At 42.4% G+C, this 23,393-nt stretch overlaps 1 protein-coding gene and 1 long non-coding RNA gene across 2 annotated transcripts in view; both read right to left on the bottom strand.

Annotated features, from left to right (window-relative positions):
- Positions 1-2,140: 2,140 nt before the first annotated feature.
- On the bottom strand, positions 2,141-14,345 carry LOC142010481 (uncharacterized). Its single transcript, XR_012644811.1, has 3 exons — positions 14,129-14,345; positions 3,254-3,522; positions 2,141-2,206 (listed from the first exon to the last, which is right to left on the bottom strand). It is a non-coding gene; the product is annotated as an uncharacterized LOC142010481 (long non-coding RNA).
- A 3,962-nt stretch (positions 14,346-18,307) lies between these two features.
- HACE1 (HECT domain and ankyrin repeat containing E3 ubiquitin protein ligase 1) overlaps positions 18,308-23,393 on the bottom strand; it is a 124,844-nt gene continuing 119,758 nt past the window's right edge. The window contains exon 23 of the mRNA XM_074990820.1: positions 18,308-18,436. Within this exon, the coding sequence (XP_074846921.1) occupies positions 18,388-18,436 (49 nt within the window). The 3' untranslated portion in view covers positions 18,308-18,387. The remainder of the gene's footprint in view (positions 18,437-23,393) is intronic.

Here is a 23,393-nt window from a genome sequence, read left to right as displayed (position 1 = left end):
TCAAGAGATCATCAAGTCCAGTCCCCTGCCCTTACAGCAGGACCAAGCACCATCTATATCTTCCCTGTTGGATATTTACCTAACCTGTTCTCAAATATCTCCAAAGATGGAGATTCTACACCCACAATAGGTCAGTAATTAACCACCCTGGCAGTTAGGAATTTTTTCTTAATGTCCAATCTAAACCTTGCTTGCTGCAGTTTAAGCCCATTGCTTCTTGTCCTATTTTCAGAGGCTAAGCAGAATAATTTTTTCCCCTCCTCTTTGTAACACCATTTTAGGTTCTTGAAAGCTACTATCATGGCCCCCTCCATTTTCTCTTTTAATTCTTTTAAGCTTTTCACATAGGTCAGATTTTCTTGACTTTTAATCATTTTAGTTGCTCTTCTCTGGACCCTTTCCAATTTCTCCACATCTTTCTTAAAATGCAGGGCACAGAACTGGACACAGTACTCCACCTGAGGCCTATCAGTGCAGAATAGAGCAGAAAAAGTATTTCTTGTGTCTTGCTCCCAACACTCTTGTTAATACAGCCCATAATTGTGTTTGCTTTTTTTTGGAATCACTTTACACAGTTGACTCATACTCAGCTCGTGGCCCACTATGACCCCCTAGATAACTGAACTACATTTGCTTTTTTCTCAAACAAAACACATTCTAAAGTGTTTCTATGATCTCTTCATCAAAAATCAGCTGCATAAAAATTGACTACATGTCCAAAAAAGACCTCAAATAATACATTGCAGTCTCGGTATAAAACAGTCTAACTCTGGATGGTGGACTAGAGTTAAACTACACTGACATTGCTACTAAGTGTTATAACTTTAGAGATCTGCAATGCAGTAAGTGTTTGATAGTAAAATGAAATGAGAGAGCTAGGAAATGAAATAGTGATATTTCCTTTCCTTTTAATGTAGTCACAGCATTTCATATTTCAGTGTATTTATAAATATGGTCTTGTTTTAAGAGTTTAGAAAAACAAGCATAGTTTACTACTAACTTTCTACTATCTACAAGTGATAATTCCAGCTAGTGGCATGTAATTTGTCAGTGACAGATAACAGAATGCTGTTACACTGTATCTGGTTAATCCAAGTTCAGTTTATCTTGCGTGTGTGTCTGGATAGCCCAGAAATATAAGTGCTAACAAATCTCCTGGCACACGCAAGTACGCTGTTGCCTTGTTCATCTGATTTTTTTTTTGATCCCTATAAAATGTTCTTCCAAGGTCCTGATACCTCTAAAATGTACCTTCTGAACTGCGGGAAAACTGAAGTTTAATGGAAAGTCCACTTTTATTCATTATTTTGCAGGGAGGTAATGAGAGAGGGAGAGAAGGATTTTTCTAAAGAAACGAGTTTTCATGGTGTAAATAATTTTCTTTATGTTGTACCAAGGAACATTAGAGTCTGTATTGTGCAATCTTTTTAAAAGGAGAGATTATTACTGTTTGTGGTTAGTTACCATTTTTATCCTATTATTTGGAGAAAATATTATCCGCTAACGGCAGCACATAGGAAATTGCTCCCTTGGTAGAAATGGCCTACAGTAACCAGGAAACATCTTTGGGAATGGGGATTCACTAATAGCTTTACCTCTTTGAAACTTTTTTATATTATTCTCTGTTTTACCAAAAATTTGGCTATAAAAGAGGACATTCTCACTATCAGGGGCTATTACTCACTAAATATACATTATGCTGTACATGGGAGGAATAAATCACTATAAATGGAAAATGTCTCTTAAAGACCAACCAAAACACCCTTTTATAAATAGGGTCTTTATGCACAATAATTTTATTTATGTCTAGGTGTATATTTTCCAATTTGTATCTTATTCACTTTGCTGAAGAACTTAACTTGCACTTTGTCTTTTCAGTATGAGCAACCACATTCTATAGTTATATTTACAGAAAAAACTTAATGGGGTAGTTCTTTTGTAGTAAATGTGAGACAAGTACTGTGCACAGACTACTCAACTATCAGAAGAGTATAGCATAAACAACCTTAAATTTAAATATTACATTTATTATCTATCTGTGGACATTACAGAATACAGAGGCTTCAGTAAGCCTATTCTTCAAACTGAGATTTCGCTACATAGCTCAATTTTTAACATATTTGTATTAATACTTTGTATTTCCATAGTTGCTTTCATTTGGTGCTAATCTCGAGTAGCTCAACACGTTAATGAAGTCTAGTCGTAGCTAAAAAATGATACAATGATACAGAAGATGATAAAAGACAAAAACACCATATCACCTGAGCATGAACATTTTTCACAAAATGCTCACTCCATATCTAACCTCTCAGTTCTCATTCGCAAAGGAAATCTGCCCAGCACCTTCAAAAGATGTGCCTGAGAGCTTAAATTTATAACTTTGCTAGATGCTAAAAATCACAAACTGAAGAGACACTGGATTTATGGCTCATTACAACAATCTATAGCCCACCAACAACTTGTCCTCAGCTGTCTTTGCCCTGCCTCTCCCTATCTGTCCCCCCACCATTCCCTCCCTTCCCCCACCCCTTGCCAGACCATAGAGCTACTGAGAGGCCACTCATGGTTCCTTGAAATACAGGTTAGCTACTTTTCCTAAAAAATGTTCCATTTTGTATTTAGCTGAGAGCCTGAGTGTGTGTGTGTGTGTGTATATATATATATATACACACACACATGTATATATATATACACACTGCAATTAGAAACCTACAGCTCAGCCATACCTCCTGGCTCTTCTCCAGAGGTTTTTAATTGTGTTGTAGCTGTTGAGGCTGGAGCAGGAGTCAAGGATCAAGGTCCTTGTGAGGGGAGAAGGTCTCACAGCTAAGGCTGCAATCCCAGCCCAAATGTCTACTCTGAAACTAAATAGCCCCACAGCCCAAACCACATGGGCCCAAGTCACCTGGCAAGGGCCAGCTGTGGGTGTCTAACAGTAGGGTAGGCAAACCCCCCGAGTACATTATCCAGACCTGAAAAATAGCTCTGAGTAAATCAAAAGCTCAACTTTCTCACCACCAGAACTAAGCTGGTCCAAGAAAACATAGTATTGGAGGGATAGCCGTGTTAGTCTGTACCAGCAAAAACAACGAGAAGTCCTGTGGCACCTTACAGACTAACAGAATTTTTGGAGCATAAGCTTTCGTGGGCATCTGATGAAGGGGGTCTTTGCCCACGAAAGCTTATGCTCCAAAAATTCTGTTAGTCTGTAAGGTTTCACAGGACTTCTCATTTTTTCAAGAAAACATATTACCTCATCCAGCTTGTCTTTGTTGTAAGTGTTATTATTGGTTCACAGTGCTCTTCTGAAGTAAAATAGGTGAAAGATAGATAAGCAAACTTCACTCATCCCAGAAACATGTCCACTTTTAGAGTGAATGCAGCAGCAGGCCACAGCTGCACCAGACAGCATTGGAGGACTGGAGAGAAGACTACCAGCTGAAACTCCAGGTGGTTTTTAGGGATGCAGAACGCAATTAGAGATTAAATTTAGCCAAAACGATGACGATAACCTTCCTCTTCCTACAATAAAGTCAAATGGAATTTTTAGTTTAGGTGGACAGGTACTTTGTCTGTGTCGCCCTAACGACAGTCAGCCCAGTTGCACAAGTGCCCCAGGACACCACACCAGAAAACCAGTTCAGGACAAAATTGCCCCCTACTAAATCACTACCCCCACTTCTTGACACCTTCAAATACCCGGACTGGTTCTGGCTCAAATGTACTTAGCTTTTGAGCTCTGACAGTATCACAGCACAAGACAGCACAGTTCCTTGGTCATTTATATCTAAACTTCATTCTAATGGTTATGAATATCCGAGGGATTGAACCAGCCAGCCTTCAGAAAAAGCAAGTTGTTTGGCATAGTCTCTGTTAAAAAAAAAACAAAACAAAAACCTCCCGCCACCCCCACCCACACAATAAACCAACTTAATGAACTTGGAATTAAGAAACTGTTTTATGGCTAAAGAAATCAATTTTTAAAAATCTAATCTAAAAATTCTGACAATTTCCAGTTAAGGTTGCACTTTACAAAACAACCCAGAATATTTAAGAGTATGGAGCTACACAGTAAAGATCACCAAAACAATTTTAATTCTGCTCGTATAATATCATTAACCTTTCTGCTGTTCTAATTACACATGTGAAGAAGACATTACTTCTCTAGGTTGTGGGTAGAGTACTGAAAATTTGAATGGAATGGTAGCTTTGTAACTGATTTCATTCTTGCTTGTCTCCAATGCAGAGACAGGTACTTTGTTCCATGAGAAACAAGGGGAATTTTCAAAGCAGAATGTGACCATTGATTGTTCTTTGAGAATATACTCTCCATATTGAGCCCCCCAGCTGGCTGGGTACTCACATCTCAAAAGGATGCCTCACCATTGTGATTTTCAGAACCTTACAATGATGAGATGCTACGCTCTTGTGGACACTGCTGTTGTCCCCATGTCTAAATATCACTGGCTCTTGGCACTTCAACAGATAAGCTATGGGTGCCCATCTCCCAAGCCACTCAATTCTGCTGCCTCTCCATCCCCTTGAAATACTTTAGCCAATGAGTACTCAGATAAGAGGATATCAGCTAATAATACCTACTTTGAAATCACCTACTTGTTCAGTGTCACTTGAGCTCCTTGATGGGACTCCAAATGGTTATACTAGTTCAAGCAGCTGGAAATGTTGTTTTAAGCGACCAGGAAGTCAGTGATGAATTAAAGATCATTAGGTAGGTAAATAGTGTTTTCTCCATTTCACAATAGTGGAAACTGAAGCGTGAAGGCTGTTCCTTGCCCAGCTTCAAACAGTGATGGTGCCACTGATAAACTCAGAATGCCGTGAGCGCCAGCCTTTAAACTACACTGTCTTCATCCCCCAATGGAGCCACTCCCAGCATAGAAATTCACAATGTAAACAGACAGTTCTTCATTTCCCCAGCTAGCAAATATTCCACAATCTCGCAGAATCGGCAGGGAGGAAGCACAGGGGACAGAAGCTACATAAGGCTTCACTCTATATGCAAATGCCAACCCATCAGGAAGATCATTATACATGATGGAACTGCACTGTTTAATTTTCTCAAGAGGAGATAAACAAGGGCTCTCATTCATTTAACTTGCTGTATTTCTATGGCTAAACAACACTGTTTGCCTCTAGCTATGTATTCCATGAACATCAACTTAGAGATGAATGGAAAAATAATAAAGAGGAAGGTTAAATCTGATTGGGTGGGGACCATATTTGTTCCTTTTCTTTCACTTATGAAGTAAGATGACAATGGAGAAAGAAAAAACTATAGAAAAAAATGAAGCCATCAGAAAGATAAGAAATTAATAAAACACAATTTCCCTTCTCACTGTAACTTCAAGTATCTATGTCACATAGGGCCCATTTCAATGAGGTGCTGATCAGCCTCAACTCCACTAAGATCAGTAGGATTGAGATTGCAATCAGCACCTTGCATGATCGGGTCCATGTTCATCACAATATTAGATATCCCTGTGCAGCTGGTTAATGAATCCCCATTAGAAATCATGAAGCTTGCGCACCCACACATGCAAAAATATTCCATGATGCAGTGTTTGTCTCAAGCAGCACAGACAGGAAAGATGGTATAGTGGTGAGAGTAATAGGGTGAAATTCAAGGGAACCCACATTCAATTTGCTGCTCTACCATAGGCCTCTTGTGGGGCGGAAGAATCCCAAGCATTGTTACAGGCTGGGCACTGACTAGCTCAGCAGCAGTACGATGGAAAGGGACCTAGGGGTTATGGTGGATGAAAGGCTGGATATGAGTAAACAGTGTGCCCTTGTAGCCAAGAAAGCTAACGGCATACTGGGGTACATTAGGAGGAGCATTTCGAGCAGATCTAGAGAAGTAGTTATTCCTCTTTATTCGGCACTGGTGAGGCCACATCTGGAATACAGTGTCCAGTTTTGGGCCCCCCCGTATAAAAAGGATGTGGATTTGCTAGAGCAGGTTCAGCGAAGGGCAACAAAAATGATTAAGGGTCTGGAGCGCAAGACCTATGAGGATAGGCTGAGGGATTTGGGATTGTTTAGTTTGCAGAAGAGAAGACTTAGAGGTGCTTTAATAGCAGCTTTCAACTTCCTGAAGGGGAGCTCTAAAGAGGAGGGTGAGAAACTGTTCTCAGTGGTGTCAGATGGCAGAACAAGGAGTGATGGTCTGAAGTTGAAGAGGGAGAGGTGTAGGTTAGATATTAGGAAAAACTACTTCACCAGGTGGGTGGTGAAGCACTGGAATGCGTTGCCTAGAGAGGTGGTGGATTCTCCATCCCTTGAGGTTTTTAAGTCCCAGCTGGACAAGATCCTGGCTGGGATGACTTAGTGGGGGTTGATCCTGCTTGAAGCAGGGGGCTGGACTAGATGATCTCCTGAGGTCCCTGCCAGCCCTATGATTCTGTGATTCTGTGACTTTGAACAATTCCTTTGTTTGTGCCTCTCTTCTCTAGCTGTGCAACAAGGATAATAGTACTGCCTGGACAAGTGGCAGAGAGCAGCAGGGTTGGATGGGGGTAAGGAGTTCCATGGGGTGGGCCACCCCTGGCTGTTTGGGGAGGCACAGTCTCCCTCAATAGCCCTCCATACAATTTTCCTACCTCTCTGTCCAAAAAATTGTTCCACCCCTGCACGAGATGCTGTAATAGAGTCAAACCTTCTATGGCTTAAGCACAGAGGTGAGCATGTAACACAGGCTGGCCAGGGTGTCACCCATGAACTCCATAGCCCACACCTGGATAGGCCATTTATTAGTTGGAACATTGTTAGCCTCAGAATAGAAATCTACCTCCATTCTAACTGCTAAGAGCGACTGGCACAAAAAGAGAACAAAATGCATCAGTGTTTTGGGTTTGTTGTGGTCTATGGATTAATTTGGTGCTATTTTGTACACACAACAGCCAATGCTAAAACTTCTGTGCACTCCCTCTCAGTGCCTGGAGCAGGGATGGAGAATCTACAGCCTGCAGGCTGCATCTGGCCCCCTCTTTCATTTCAGTTGGCCTGCAGCAAGTCTCTGTGCTGTGGGCTGGAAGCCTAATCCTCACTTCTCAGCTTCTCCCCTGCAGGGCTACAGCCTTGAGCACTGGCTTTTTGGCACATCCCTGCAGCTCCTAGGCAATCAGGGAAGGGTGGAAGCTCTGCGTGATGCCCCAGCCCCCAACCCACTACCACCAGCTCTGCAGCTACTGGGGTAGCAACTGTGGGTGTGGACAGAACACACTTGGCACAATGGCCTAGCCCCTCCACCTATGAGCCGGACATGTCAGCTGCTTCTGGGAGCCATGGGGCACCAGGGTGGGCAGGCAGACAGCCTGCCTCAGATCTGCTGCACTGCAGATTAGGAGCTGCCTGAGGTAAGAAGTGCCTGCACCCTGAACTCTCTCCCATACCCCAAGGCCTGCCCTAGGTTGGAACCCACTCCCACATCCTAATTCTCTCACAGACCTCACCCCAACCACACCCCAAACATGAGCCCCCTCCCTCACCCAAACTTCCTCCTGTAGCCTTTACCCCAAACCTACTGCACCCCAGTCCCCTGGACCTCTTTCCCCCTCACACCCTACCCCAGCCCTGAGCCCCCTCCTTCATTCAAAACCCCTGGAGTTCACAGTTATGGACCAGAGTCTTGAATGTTAAGTGAAAAACAAAGTCTCCATGAGAAAGGGGAGCCCAAACCAGTCATATCCTTCATGGGAAATAAATAGCTCTTCTGTTATCTTGCAAGGGCCGAGGCTGATGATAAAACTGACATCTTTAACCAGAGTATGTCAAATACTTGGGCATTACTAAACATTAATCTCATTTTTCTGAATGTTTTAATAAAAATAGTCCTTCTGTGAGCCATATAAGTAGTAGTAATTGGGCCAAGTAAAACCTCTTTTCAACAGCTGGCCAAGTTGCAGGAAAGAGACGCAAAATTAATTGTATCTCTGATTTAATTAACTTGAGTAAGCTATAAACTATCTGCTCCAATTTCATTTTTTCCTTGTAATTGCGCTTGAAATTATTAAGCTATATGTGCAATGATCAGAGGTGGGTAAGTCATATTAGTGTACAATTCTTCCAGTACTAAGAGTTTAAATTATAAACCTCTTGAGTCGCTCCCACCACAGAGAACTGCATTCCCTCAGAAGCAGTGAAGGTGGACTTTGAAACCTCCATGGACATGCTGTACGAACTCTTTGGCAGAATATGGGACACCAAAGAAATACCACGAGACTGGAAACATGGACATATAATTAAAATACCCAAGAAAGGAAGTTTGAATGAATGCAGAAACTGGAGAGGTATCACTCTACTGTCTACTCCTGGGAAAGTCTTTAACAGGATCCTGTTGGAGAGAATGAAAGCAGAGATTGACAGGTTGTTGAGGGATGAACAAGCTGGTTTTCGGAGCGAAAGATCATATGTAGACCAGATAACGACCTTGAGGATCATCATAGAACAGTCATTGGAATGGAACTCCCCACTGTATATAACTTTCATAGACCTTGGACAGGCCTTTGACAGTGTAGACAGAAATACACTGTGGAGACTGCTGCAGTATCATGGCATTCCCCAGAAGATCACTAATCTCATTTGAGCCAATTACAAACCCTCCACTTGGCAGGTTGTACATAATGGAACTCTGACGGAACCTTTCCCTGTCTGAACAGGTGTGAGACAGGGATGTCTACTCTCACCATTCCTTTTCCTTATAGTTATGGACTGGATTATGCTAAAAACAACAAGCAGACACCAGAGAGGTATTCAGTGGACCTTCTCTCGTCAATTAGAGGATATCGATTTTGCTGATGACATTGGTCTCCTGGCACATCGGCATGAGCATATGGACACTAAAGTTGCAGCACTGGATAGCGCTGCCTCAAAGGCAGGCCTGAAAATCAGTAGATGTAAAACTAGAACTATGAAGGTCAACCACACTAAACAAGACAACATCACTTTAGGGGGAGAGACCCTCGAAGACGTAGAACAATTTACTTATCTAGGTAGTGTTGTGAATAAAGATGGTGGTACTGACCTAGACATCAAATCCAGGATTGGCAAAGCCACAGCAGCATTTCAAACTCTGTGGCCAGTATGGAGATCACACAACATCTCTGTCGAAACAAAGCTGAGAATCTTCAATTCAAATGTAAATTCCGTCCTGTTGTATGCCTGTGAATCATGGCACTCCACAAAGTCCTCAACACACAAACTGCAGACGTTTTTGAATAGATGCCTGAGATACATATTGCAAATAAGATGGCAAGACAAAGTCACGAATGAACATCTGTGGACACGAACAGGCCAAGAACCAGTGGGGATCCAAATAAAAAGGAGAAAATGGGGATGGCTGGGACATACCTTGAGGAAACCCCCATCCAGCATTGTTCGACATGCCCTAAAATAGAATTCTCAGGGGAAACGCAGCCGAGGAAGACCTCAAATAACATGGAGGAGATCTACAGCCACAGAAGCACAAGAACTGGGATATTCACGGGGCCAGACTGAAGCCATTTCCCAAGATAGAACCAGGTGGAGGAGCCTTGTGGATGACCTATGCCCCACTTGGGGTTCGCAGGTCTAACTAACTAACTTAACTAATCACGGAGAACTGACTTGAGGTTGCTGGGAAGCCATAAAGGTGATTCCTGTTTCAGTCCAACCCTACTGAAAAAAATCTATCTACAGGGCTACTGGAATTCCACAAGAGGCAGAGGCTGATGGGCCTTAGTTTTGCATTACATTATATCCTTGCTTTTTTTCTCTTTTACGAGCTTTTTAGCTCTCAAAGTCCCAAAGAAGATGAGGACTAAGGAGGGGAAAGGAGAGCTGTTAACATACAACAAAATGGTGGTTCATGCAAAATGTTGGAGACAGATATTCTGCATTAGTCTTTCCATTGGCCAGTTTAAAATGACTCAAGGAACCAAAAGACCCAGACCTTCCAACTAAGTAGTGACAGGAGATCCCCAAAACTGAGATTTTGCTGCAGAACTGCACTTCCACTGTTTAAGAGCTTCTAGTTGATGGCTTTAGAAGAAGAAGTTGGACCACTAGTGTAACCAAGATCATGTGTATTTTATAATTTTGAAAGCTAGGAAGTCCTACATCCTAATCAAGACTCTTCCAGAGATCCACTCTATGGCCTGGAGTAAGGCACTTTCTATTTCTACACATCACTTGGCTACCAAATAGACCTGATTAAAGATTTCCAAAATCCAAAATTTTTACAAAAATAATTGTAAGGATTTTTCATTAATAATTTTCATGTGGGGGGGATTACAGAAAATATATACAAATTTGCCAAGTAGGTGCATGATTTAGAGCAGCAAGAGGAGTTAACCCATTCAGGGAATTGAACCTAAGAATTTAGCCTGACAGCCTGTAATATGATAGGGCTGCTGGGCACAGCAGAAGAAATCAATCCAGGGTAAAATTGCTTAAATCTGGGCCACTTACAGCTCAGGCTGTGATTTCCTTTTCATAAGGCAAATCAAACCAGCCACAAAAATGCCTCTGCCAGCCCCACTGGCCAGCCATAAGCTGCACCAGTAAACCCACAGATTTCCCAGCTAATCCAAAATGCCCAGGTCAACAGCCCCCTACTCAGGTGAGAGGTTCTTAAAACCTATTTCACCAATTCCACACAGATTCTTCCAGGCCCCAAAGGGTCCAGCCACAGTCCCAGATCAATATATACTTGGATCTTACACAAAACAGCACACTGACACCAATCCTTTAGAATCTAACATCTAAAGGCTTATTAACAGAGAAAGAAAAAACAGAGTAAGAGAGAAAAATCATTAAAATGATACAGCTATTAATGCAGGTCAGCAGAGTTATATGCTGATTCTAGAAAGTATCTGAAGGTCCACCCCATAAGAGGTATGATTCCAGGTTACATAGGCTTAGCTACTGGAGAACTGGAACAAGAACACTGGTACACTGAATTCTGGAACAAATATGGTCACTGCCAGGGCCAACTTATAGTTTTCCAAGTGGAGGGAAAAAGTTCTTTCTTCTTCCTATAGGCCTTTGAGAGTCAGGGTCATCTGATTCGGGTGAGCCACTGTAGCAAAATGCCATTGATCGCTGGTTTGGCTAGTATGCCCAGCACATTTACATAGTATGTGGAATGGATGTCTGGGCATTGGATTTTAATTCCATTACTCAGCCCATGTCACCTGACCAGTGGGCTGCATTCCATTGACAAGTCCCAGATTCCTAAGATGTGTATTGAAAGTCTGAGCTTTTGTTTAGTCCATCATCCTGGCTGGGGTGGTGATCACACCTGCAATTGTGAATCTCATCACTAAAACATTTCTAATACAGCTATAGAGCCAATAGGTATAACTTCACATAAAACATGGTACAGACATACAAGTAACAGACAGATTCAGCACATTACCAGCTTTCATTAGACACCTTGCTTCGCCCATCTGGCACAAGGTTTGCTGCCATTTACATACAATGGTAACACACATGGCTTCCATACTTAATTTAAAAAATCTGTAATGTGACACAGCTCATATATAGCAAAGTTACAGTTGTGGTGGCATGACAAGTGCATATCAATGTATATGCTCAAGGGTGACTCTCTGCAGATAGGTGTCATTAAAAAAACCTCAAACACCTGTGCTAATGCCGAATGTCTCTCTAGATGGTGTGAAACCAAGGCTAGCAAAAGACATTGAAATTGACCAGAAAATGATAGTAATGAAGCAACAGGAAGGAAAGCAACACTTCTGCAATTACATTGAGCTATGCAGAAAGCTGTCTGTCAACAAAAACTGACCTCTTTAAGTTGTCATGCAAAAAATTTGATTGTAGCATTTACCATCTAGCACACGGAAGTGAGACAAAGTTGTCAAGCATGGTTTCTTTATCATCATCATTTGCAGTGGATTCAAATGCTCCTTGAAGTGAGTAAAGATTAATAAATACAAGGAACTAGGATAGTCCATCACTCTATGGACTGTGTGTCCTTGATGAAACCTTGTTTGTGCAAAGCTTTTGTAAACTCTGTGGTAAAAACTTAACTAATAAAACCTGTAAAGACTTTCAAGGACTTACACCTGCAGCCCTTTGAGTATTGGGTCAATGAAAGTAAAGTCAGACCTTGTCTCAGGAAGGTGGTCTAAGGTTTTCTAGGACTTCTTACACGCTTCTGAGAGAAACTGTAGCCTCTAGAGTGCTTTAACTACTAAAGTTAGAAAGAAGCTATAGAATTGCAATACATATGCCACCTCACCCCCCAACCATGTAAAAGCTGAGCATCTCACAATCTTTAGTACCTTTGTCTAACACCACTGTAAGGTAGGAAAGCACTGTTACGGGGAACTGAGTAATGGAGACTAAATGACATGACCATGGTCAGATAGGAACCTGAACTTGTCTCCTCTAAGTCCCAGACAAGTGTCTTGACCACTGGATAACCCTTCCTCTGCCCAGGTAAAATGTTTCAAAAGGCCTGGCAGAAGAAAATAGAAAACTCATCAGACAGTGCTTTGAAGGAAGTCACAAGAGCACACCATCTAAAGTTATGCATCAGAACTGAAATGCTCAAAGGTTATCTTCAAACTTGAACTAAGGAGCCTTTTTCACCTGCCCTGTAACATAGCTTTCTCATTATGCCCTACGTACTTTCCAGCTCATTTATTCCTCCAAACGGCTTTGGTGAAATCTTCCAGATTCTAGGACTGGTCTTAGCCATGACTTTTGGCCAAAACCATTTGATATCAGATATTGTGAAGAGGGACTGTTTGCAAACATGGGGCCACTGGTGATTCACAACATGCTGGCTTATCACATGGTGCTGCTCCACATCTTTGTTTCATGCTGCTTCTGAAAGCATCTAACAAAAGTCAGAGGTTGTATCTACACTTGCATTCCTCTTTCAAAAGAGGCATGCAAATGAGGGCAATTGAAAATGCAAATGAGGTGCAGATTTACATATCTTGTCTCATTTGCATATTCTTTTTTTTTAAAGAAAGGGAAGAAGGGTTCATTCAAAGATGGGGTTTACATTCAAAACAGCCACATCTACACTGTTGTTCTTCTTTCAAAAGAAGCACTTTTGAAAGAACATGCAAGTGAGGTGCCAGATATGTATATTTCAATTTCCTTCATTTGAATGCTTCTTTTAAAAGAGGAATGCACGTGTAGACTCAGCCAATGTGTCTGCCAGAGCTGCTAAATGCTAGGAGGATCTGTGAGCTTAATTGGCACTGCTGTGTTAAAGGAGGAGAAATGCTAGAAGAGCTGCTCTTGGGCTCTCACCAGCAGCAGAACAGTTACAAATATCTACATAAATATCTTCCTGGTTTCATCAGCCACATAAATAACTCTACTTGTCACAGCAATGGAATGGAATTCTTTGGCACTGCCATGTGAGGCGGGAGATGTGGTCACTCAAACTTTCCTAAGAGTGTTCCACATGATAAAAATGTGAAGACCCTTTATTCAGGAGGTTCGGCATCAGCTACCTATTAGCTACTCTTGTTTCTTTCTTGTGATGTTTGGTCATAACTGGACTGTTGGTTAATAGCTTTAAAATTTCAGTCTCTGGTCCAGATGCTGCCTTAGGGCAGAAATTGACCTGATAGGAGGGATAGGGTTGTAAAACCAGTTTTATTAGGTCTTTTTGGCTAAATACTTAGACAAACTACTGCTGATTATAACAATAAACTCAGAAATTGACCCATCATGGAAATTCTTTGCCAGAGTTCACACCTGAGATTTATTGTTCAGTTGCCTCTTTCTTGTAAGATGGTGTAAGATAATACAGTAATTTGTCAAAATGCTCAATCGTGAGTTAAGCATAACTCAAAATCCAACTCCCCACCCCCTCTGGCCCTAGCTTAACCCATGCAGCCCCAGTTCAAACAACCCCCGTCCCGGTTCAGCACCCCCCGCCACCCCACCGCTGACCAACTCCAGCTCACCTCCCACTACGCATGGTTCTGGCTCAACCCCTGCAGGGCTTCGCAGCCCCGGCTCAACTCCACCCTCCTGCAGCCCTAACCCACCCCAGGCTTAACTCCATTGTCCCCCTCTCACAGCCCCAACCCACGGCCATGCTTAACCCTCTCCAATTGCCCCCTCCAAACCCAGGACTTACCTGTCAAAAGGAGCTCCAGGTGTTCCTGCTGCTTCCCCATTGGCAGAACATGCATTCCGCTGGGGGCAAAAAGCCGCCCCTCCCCGCAACTTATGCAAAATTCGAGTTACGTGAGGGTGCATGGGAACACAACTCCGCATAACGCGAGGGACAATTGTGCTGAAATGCTGTCTGGTAAAGAAGATTGAGGGGCGACATGATAGCAGTTTTCAGGTATCTAAAAGGGTGTCATAAGGAGGAGGGAGAAAACTTGTTCTTCTTGACCTCTGAGGATAGAACAAGAGGCAATAAGCTTAAACTGCAGCAAGGGAGGTTTAGGCTGGACATTAGGAAAAAGTTCCTAACTGTCAGGGCGGTCAAACACTGGAATAAATTGCCAAGAGATGTTATGGAATTTCCATCGCTGGAGATATTTAAGAACAGGTTAGATAAATGACTATCAGGGATGGTCTAGACAGTACTTGGTCCTGCCATTGGGGCAGGGGGCTGGACTTGATGACCTCTCAAGGTCCCTTCCAGTCCTAGCATTTTAGGATTCCATGAAATCCAACTGTGAAAGTTCCTGTTGATTTCTTTCTGTATTAAGTGACGTGTTGTTTGTTGCAATCATTGCACAGCTTTCTCCACTGTTTCGTCTTTATGCCACTGGGCTCATATACACCCTGGATCCAGAAGTGTGGTGTCAGGTGTATAGAAACGTAGGTCTTCTCATAGTTCTTCAGACTTCCTATGCGGAGGTGTTATCTGAAACAGTGAGGATTACTTCAGAAAAGTGGGTTCAGATCTATCAACAATGTCCCTCCCTCTGCAACTGTCAACAGCATATGATATAGGTTAAGATGCAGTCAGGTTAGAGTGAAAAACAACATGTTTATTAGGGATAACACAACAAACTTGGAGTCGCTGCAAACAAACAGTAAAAGGTCAATTGTTAGCACAGATGAGGATGAACCCAGGAGCTCAAACCCTTAAAAATGGGATTTACCAGAATAAGACTATACTGTGTCCTGTGGGATGACACAGATGGGAACCAGGATACAGGAACACTAAGAACCAGATTCCAGAAACCTCAGGACAGATAAACAGATCTTCAGTCCAATGTCTTCTGCCTTTTATTCTTGATCAGACCATCCTGCGTGCTGAGTGCAGACACTACCCTATCTGATGGTGTAACAGCTGTGTGAATGTAAGGAAAAGGGACTTTAGTAAATGTCATTGGTTCCATCCAGATCGTATTCCCTAGGGCTATAATTATAAGCTTGGCTGGTAATACTGTGGGAAGGTCTCTGTGCCACACCGGGATGACCTGCTTGCACAGCCTCCGCTCAGAGTGACAGACACACTGCCTTATATGCATTCTGGTTTCTACCCAAATTTAGTGCCCCAAGACACTACGGTTCCTACCTTTTCCTTTACTTTAATGCCAAATTTGGAAAAAGGTGCCATAAGGCTGAAGGAGAAGGGGAACCAAGATGGAGGAAAGGCTGTCATTTTGCCCACCTAACATGGTGATCACATTCAAAATAGCAACTAACTACATTTGAATTTCTCTCCACCAACAGAAGATAGAATACTTGATAGAACAATTGCAAAGGAACACTGAATCCCCATAAAATAACCACTGTAGGGTAAATCAAAACAAAAAAGCAGTCAAGTTGCACTTTAAAGACTAACAAAATAATTTATTTGGTGAGCTTTCCTGGGAAGAAGTGGGTCTGTCCCACGAAAGCTCACCAAATAAATTATTCTGTTAGTTTTTAAAGTGCTATTTGACTGCTTTTTTGTTTTGATAGTATATAGATTAGCACGGCTTCCTCTCTGTCACTTTAGGGTAGAGTTTGGCCTATTACTGATGCATTGAATAAAAGTATGAAAATACCACATGGAGAGTGTGTTGACTTTTGTTGTGGATTTTTTGTTTATTTTTCTAAAAGCATAGTGATAAGAGACATTGTCTTATGAGTGATTGTATAAAGAAGTCAAACTGCTGGAAACCAGGAAGATACTTATGGTTTATATCTTGATAAGAATATCTATTTGGGAGCATTCACTCGCGGAAAGGTTATCCTTTTTATTTTGTTTTCTCGTCCATCTCTCAAATGACACTGATTAGATTTTCTTATCCAATAATTCAGAGAGATTGTCTCGATTTTTCTTCTTGCCAATATTTTCAAGATTACTCGCTTTGCTTTTTGTCAGAATTATTGTATCATGCAAACCACCAGGTTAACAAGCTATCCAAGCACCTTCACTATTTTTGTGTTTCTGATCTTTAATCTCACAGGGTGAACAGATGGGCCTTTCCTTACTCATTTGTTTCACCACCACTAAGACATATTGACACTTCTGTGTATTATATTAAATGTGTGCTAGAATATATTGAATTCTGCTCACTTGTTCAGCTGTGACCTAGTGATAATGGTATGTATGGGAAGTCAGGCAGGTAGCTTGACATATTATTTTGCAGCATCTTAAAATTAGAGCTATTTGGACAAATGTTATAGAACTAATTTAGCACCATGTTACCTGCAGAGTCAGCATCATGGTTGCTATGTGCTTTAAAGACAACTTAGTTTTAAATACAGTTACAATTGCTAGGGGCTGTAAAAACATCAGTTCCGACAAGATGGAGAAGTTCATACTGTACTTTAGAAAGAGAGAGAAATGTCAGAAGTTGTTTCATATTAGCATCTTACTTGTATTAGTAACAAAACAGAAGATTTTCATGTGATGGCAAAGATTTTCTCTTGTCTCTAATGGAGAATACCGATGTGTGCGAGAGAGGGGTACTGATAAATGACATAAGGAGTCAGGGCCACGAACTGATACAATTGCTTCTGGAGTTCAGAATCCTTTAAAATCAGTAGGAGTCTTTCAGTTGAAAGGGTGGGCTTTGGATCAATCAGAGCAAACTCGTGAGAGGGGCACCTATGGGGGAAGGGGGGGTGCACTAGCCACTTGAAATCTAACAGCCCAGGGAAGGGCCTGCTAGAGAGTACAGGGATGGTCCTGTCCTTATCGCAGAGCAGAGCGAGCTGGGGTGCCTTGTTCTGCTGCCACATCTAGTGAGTGCAGGGGGCAGCAATGCTGAGAGGCACCACAGACCCTGGGGCAAGGTGGGAAAGGGGCCCATCTCTGCTTCCTGTAAGCGAAGGAGCCCAGGGCAGAAGGGGTGGGGCTTAGGGCATTCAGCCCTCAGTGCTGCCCGAACCACAGCACTGGGCCCCCACTCCTCCATCCCAGCTGTGCACAGCAGCCCTGTCAATTGACAGGCACCCAGAGCTCCCACCGCTACTTTAGCAGCGGCAGTGGCCAGGGCTCTGGGTCCCCTTGAAAGACCACACCCATGGGCCATTGCCCCCATTTCCTCCCCTTCCCTCCTGTTGGCAGGCCTGCAGGGGAGCAGGAGGCAGATCAGAATCCCAGCACCAGCCCTCTGGCCCCACTAGTCCCCCTGCCAGCTGCTGTTTGGTTCATCCTACCTGTTTGACCTTTTGTGCCCCTCACACACCACCTCTGGGATCGAGCCTCTGAAGGAAGGCATTAACTTGCTTTTCTCATGGTCCATAATTAACAACAAACAACAAAGCAAATGATTTTATATTTCCATTTCAGTACTCCTTAGTGGTCCTACATCAGGACCAGAGCCCCATGATGCTATCTGTTATTCAAACACATGCCCCTGCCTCAGGGAGTTTAAAATCCAAGATAAGTGACATGAGAAGGTTAGAAAGAGAGGAGTACAATGAAATGTATTTTTCAGATTTTTAAAAGTGACCATAAGTAGTAAACTAAGCATGATGAGCAGAGAGGAACAGCTCCATCTAGCCACCATTAGCATGTGTAACAGTGTAACCCTTCTGCCAGACGAAGTCAGCAGCAGCCAGAGCCAGTTTCAATACCTAGGGGTTCCTCTTCATCCATCCAACACAGAACTGTTTCGAGCCACCTCCCAGTAACCTGGGAAATTACATAGCACCCCTGTGCACTTCTAAGAGGCAATGCTTCCCCACTCGCAAGCACAGAGTCTGAGAGCAGAAAAACTTTTTTAATAAAAGGGAGAGAAATAATTTGGCATAAATATGGGCAAAATCCACAGAGTTTATAAACAAAACCAGTGAGTGAAGTCCCACACCAAGAAAGTTGACCAGGGTCCTTTTCCTCTCAGTTTCTTAAGTCCGGCATTGAAATGTTCCCAAATCTCCCCTTCACATTACCAACCCTTCTCTGCACCTCACTCACAGTTGTTGTCCTTGGTCTTAGCAGGTCCAGAGTTCAGAGGTGCATCCACAGAGTTCATCGCCTATCCTGAATGAGGGAGGTAAAGAGGCATCTTACTGACTTTGCTGGTCACTTGCCATCCACCTGCTCGTTGCTTTCCACCACCACCCAGCTGGCCACCCCGCACTGCTCCGCCACTGCCCTGCTGGGCACTCATCACGTCTCTCCAATGCCACCCTGCTGGCTTCTCATGACACCTTTCCACTGCTGCCTTGCTAGCTGCTTATCGCATCTCTTCACCACTGCCCTGCTGGCTGGCTGTCACCATCCACTGCCATCCACTTCTTGGCTGTGACTTCTGCCCATCATTCTCAAATGATGTCAGCTCACAGTGTTTTCACCTCTCAGCAAGCAGAGCAGCAGAACCATAACTCCAATATAATTAACATAAGAGAAAGGCACTTACTGATGCCTATTTATTTCTGTACTTTGAACAATGTGTGGGGGAGACAAAAGGCCAAACCAGTGCAGGCAGAAGAGGACATATCACCTCCTCAACAGAATAACCTTCCTTCACCTCTCCCTCTCACAGGCTGTGTCTACACTAGCCCCAAACTTCAAAATGGCCATACAAATAGCCATTTAGAAGTTTACTAATGAAGCGCTGAAATACATATTCAGCACCTCATTAGCATGCGGGCGGCCGCGGCGCTTCGAAATTGACACGGCTCACCGCCGCGCAGCTCGTCCAGACGTGGCTCCTTTTCGAAGGGACGCCGGCCACTTCAAAGTCCCCTTATTCCTATGAGCAGATGGGAATAAGGGGACTTCGAAGTAGGTGGGTTTCTTTCAAAAAGGAGCCCCATCCGAACGAGCCGTGTGGCGGCAAGCTGCGTCAATTTCGAAGCGCCATGAATATGTATTTCAGCGCTTCATTAGTAAACTTCAAAATGGCCATTTGCATGGCCATTTTGAAGTTTGGGGCTAGTGTAGACATAGCCATAGAGTGCTAAACATCGAGACCCTGCTTAGCAAGGAGCTTTGGGCTAACTGTGAATCCTTTCCTTTGAAACAATATAGCACAGTCCTACTTTTCTAATTTCCCCACAAAATTACAAACACCGGTGACCATATTTTAGCTATTCCCTCATTTAATACAAATGTAGCTGATGCTGGGTTACAGATTAAGTTGATTACATTGAGCAAAACACAACTCCATTTGCTGAATAGCTATCAAATCTAGTCCAATAATTTGAGAAAGTGGTTCTAGCTCACAAAAGCTAATAAGTTTGTTCGTCTTTAAAGTGCTGCAGGACTGCTTGTTACTAACAAATCTAAGCAAAGCAGAAGCAAACTGTGCTGCATTCAAACAAAACAAAGCAGCAGAAATGTAGCACTTTAAAGACTCACAAAATGATTTATTCAGTGGTGGGTCTGTCCCACCAAAGCTCATCACCAAATAAATCATTTTGTGAGTCTTTAAAGTGCTACCTGTCTGTTGTTTTGTTTTGTTGGAGTACAAACTAAGACAGCTACCTCTCTGTCCACACCCTGGATCCCAACCAACTTCCAAATAGCTGTAAGGAATGTATTACTTCAGATTCTAGGAACACCCCAGAACTCCGAGGGTACATCTACACTAGCCCCCTTCTTCAAAGGGGGCATGCTAAGCAGGCAGGTCAGAGGAGGCTGATGAGGTGCTGCGATGCATATGCAGCACCTCATTAGCATAATGGCTGCTGCAGGAACTTTGAAGCTGCTAACTTCGAAGCGCTGACAGACAGTGTAGCTGCAGGCGCTTTGAAGTACGCACTGAACTTTGCAGTCCCCTTACTCGCCATCTTTGTTGTAAAACAGGGTTCAGCAGCCTTTCAGAGGTGGAGTGCTGAAATTTGACCTTTTGACCTCTATATTCAGTCCGAGTGTCAGTGATTCTTTTTAAAGTCACTAATTGTCCTTCTTACAAACAACTTAATTAATAAAGGTGCAGAGCTTTACCGTTTAGGTGGAGGTTTGTTAACCCATAGGCGGCATTGCTTTGAGCAAGGGAGGTGGGATGGGGCTGAACTCCCACCTCGCTTTCTGATGAAAATTGGCTCGCGTCTCACTCTTGGCACCCATGCTGGGGGTTGCTGACCTCTGCTCTAGAATTTGCTTCCACAGTTTGCTATAAAAAATTACTTTTTTGGCAGAATATGCAACAATTTAACACATATTTTTAACCTCCTGAAATTCTGAGAATCTGCCCTGGTTTCCAGAGTCAGAAGTGAAGATCTTAATTTAACTTCATTATGATTTTAGTATCTCTCAAGTGGCCTAATATTTTTCTGCAAACACATTTCTCTGGGATGAGCTCCAGTAGCAATGCTAATACTTAATCTTGTTTACTAGGGAAGGTTTTCCTCACCAATAGGCTTACATTTTATACGTATTTTGCTAAACAACTTCTTTGCACATTTCAGAAATAACTATTTCACAAGAGGTTTAAAAGTAAAACAACATAACCACTTCATGAGCATTTTTCTTTTCTTTTGGAGGTATGATCTTGCATTACCACTGTGCACTCATGCTCTTCAGTTTAAAGTCTGAATTGCATTTATCACCCTGCAAGTGGAAATAACTTGCCTGTCTCTCTATGTGTGAATTCATGTAATTCATCGATTTCTATTGCTTCAGCCATAGCTATGCATTTATCATGTCAGTACAGATGTATTTAGCAGTCCCCTATGCAACACAATGTAGTGCAGAACAAAACAGAAAGATTTCATGTACAATCATAACAATCAGCAGCAGCATCTTCTGGAGTAATGTGGTATAACTTATTGTTTTGAGGATGTCACTACTGTTCCTTTTTATGGAGGCCTTAAAGATCTAATTATCAAACAATAGAAAAATATTTCAAAATCCTAAATGGGAGTTGATCCAGTTCAGCCATGGTTCTCTGGCTTTCTGTTTAAGACAAAGATATTTCTGGTGGTTAAAGTATTCTGGTGGGAGCCCCAGGCTCTGTTTTTCATCCTGTCTTTCACAGATCTACTGTTTGGCCTGGAGGAAGTCATTTTGGCCATAAAATTGTGAGGGATGCCTCCATTAAAGTGAGTTTCAAGTCCCAAATATTCAGCTACTCTGTCTCATAGACCATTGCCAACAGTTTGATCCTTTCTGCCTCAAGTATACAACACTTAACGTGGGGATCTTTTGCTTACTTACTGTTTATGTGGAAAAGCTTAATTAACATGAGTCATTTCAACATTATGGTGAGCAAATCGTTTGTTAAGTGTTCTTATCCTCGTCCTTTCCTCAGTTTAACATTTCTAAAACTGGAGCAGCTTTACAAAATTTCAAAGGCTTTTTCACTAAATGTTTGACACTAAATTTTGACACCTGTCTAGAGGTATCAGATTGTCCTTTTGTTTTTGAGAAATAGATTTATCCCCGCTCCCTAAACTTGTCCGGTAAATACACCGCAGTCATAATTTTAAATTAATGTTCATAACTCATAGCGTTCATTTTATAGATGCACTACACAAGAATATGCATGCTTAGTGTGGTGTTAATTAATGATGGCTGCCATGTACCTTACTGCACAAAAATTATTACAGTAATGTATAGAATGTTAATATAGGGTGCTTTCAGTCACACAGTGGTAGGAGCTGCAATGGGCCAGACATAATGTGTTTGCCACAAATCCCAAGGACGTCCCAGCAGGCAAATGGATGTACAGAGGCAGGATGGCCTACGGTCCCTCCAAATGAGCAGCCATAGCTCCTGGTCATTCAGCATCCCCTCCCAGTGCTTTTATATTCCGTAAGACAAGCCCCAAACCAATGAGAGTGGGCTGTTGCCACATCAACAGCTTGCCTCCACTCAGTGGAAAGAATTGGCAGTTGTCCCCTGGACTGGCCCTCTGCTGTAATTGGACCACAATGTTGGGTGGACAGAGGAAGAGGCAGAAGCCAGCTTTTTAAGATAAGTGCAGGGCACCAGGAAGAGAAAAAGCAGCTAGGATAAAATGTCTGTCACCAGGGGGAAAGCATATCTAACTAATTTTTCAGAAGTGTGGACTTCTTTGCTGTCTGAATCAATAGGACCAAAAAGTGATCTCATTTGCTTAAGCCTGTCCACCGTTTCTTTTTATGTAGAGATGAATACACAAAGAAGCGAATACAGCATATGAGAAGGGTATCAACACAGGTCGCGCCTGTATCACATGTGAAAGAAGCAGTTTGTGGTTGCAGTTTCATTCTCTTTAAATGAACATTACTTCTTTCCTGAGTCTCCAGGTTGCCTGGAATGAAAAGCAGTAAAAAGCCATCTTGGGAGAACTATATGTGTTTTTCACAAAAGTAAAGACATATTTTCTAGTTGAGAATAAACCATGAAATTGTTCTGGTTTTGTGTTCAGAGCCTGACAATCAACCTATTTAAATGAATAATACTCAAATATGCAATCAGCTAAGAGCCTTTCCTCGTAGAACAGGACAAACCATTTTCTTTAATGTTTATCCCTAAGATTTACCACTATATCACTGAGAGGTAGCTGTGTTAGTCTATTGTAACAAAACAAAACAAAACAAAAACAGCAGTCATGTTGCACTTTAAAGACTCACATTTTGTTAGTCTTATGTTAGTCTTTAAAGTAGTACATGACTGATGTTTTCTTTTTTTAGAATACAGACTAACACAGCTACCTCTCTGTTACTCTTCAATGTTCAAGGCACTGCATTTAGCCATTTGGAATGGAGATCATCATTTTGTGAGTCTTTAAAGACTGCTACATGACTGCTGTTTTGTTTTGTTACTATATCATCATTATCATCATCAATAACCATGGGCTTGCTTCACGGTGAAGTTTTTTTTACTATAACACTGGTATTAATTCAACCCCTGGGTGTAACTATAAGTAGAAAGTAGGAGTAAATAAGCAAGCGATTTTATCTTTGTCTTCAGCATTGGTGAGATAGTAGATATTGGGATAATGCATACAGCTCAGGGCCGCGTCTACACGTGCACGCTACTTCGAAGTCACGGCTACACGTGTTGG

Source organism: Carettochelys insculpta, chromosome 3 (genome assembly GCF_033958435.1).
Source record: "Carettochelys insculpta isolate YL-2023 chromosome 3, ASM3395843v1, whole genome shotgun sequence".
NCBI lineage: Eukaryota > Metazoa > Chordata > Testudines > Carettochelyidae > Carettochelys > Carettochelys insculpta.
The sequence above is the reverse complement of the archived record's forward strand: the minus strand, read 5'-3'. Positions and strand labels throughout refer to the sequence as shown.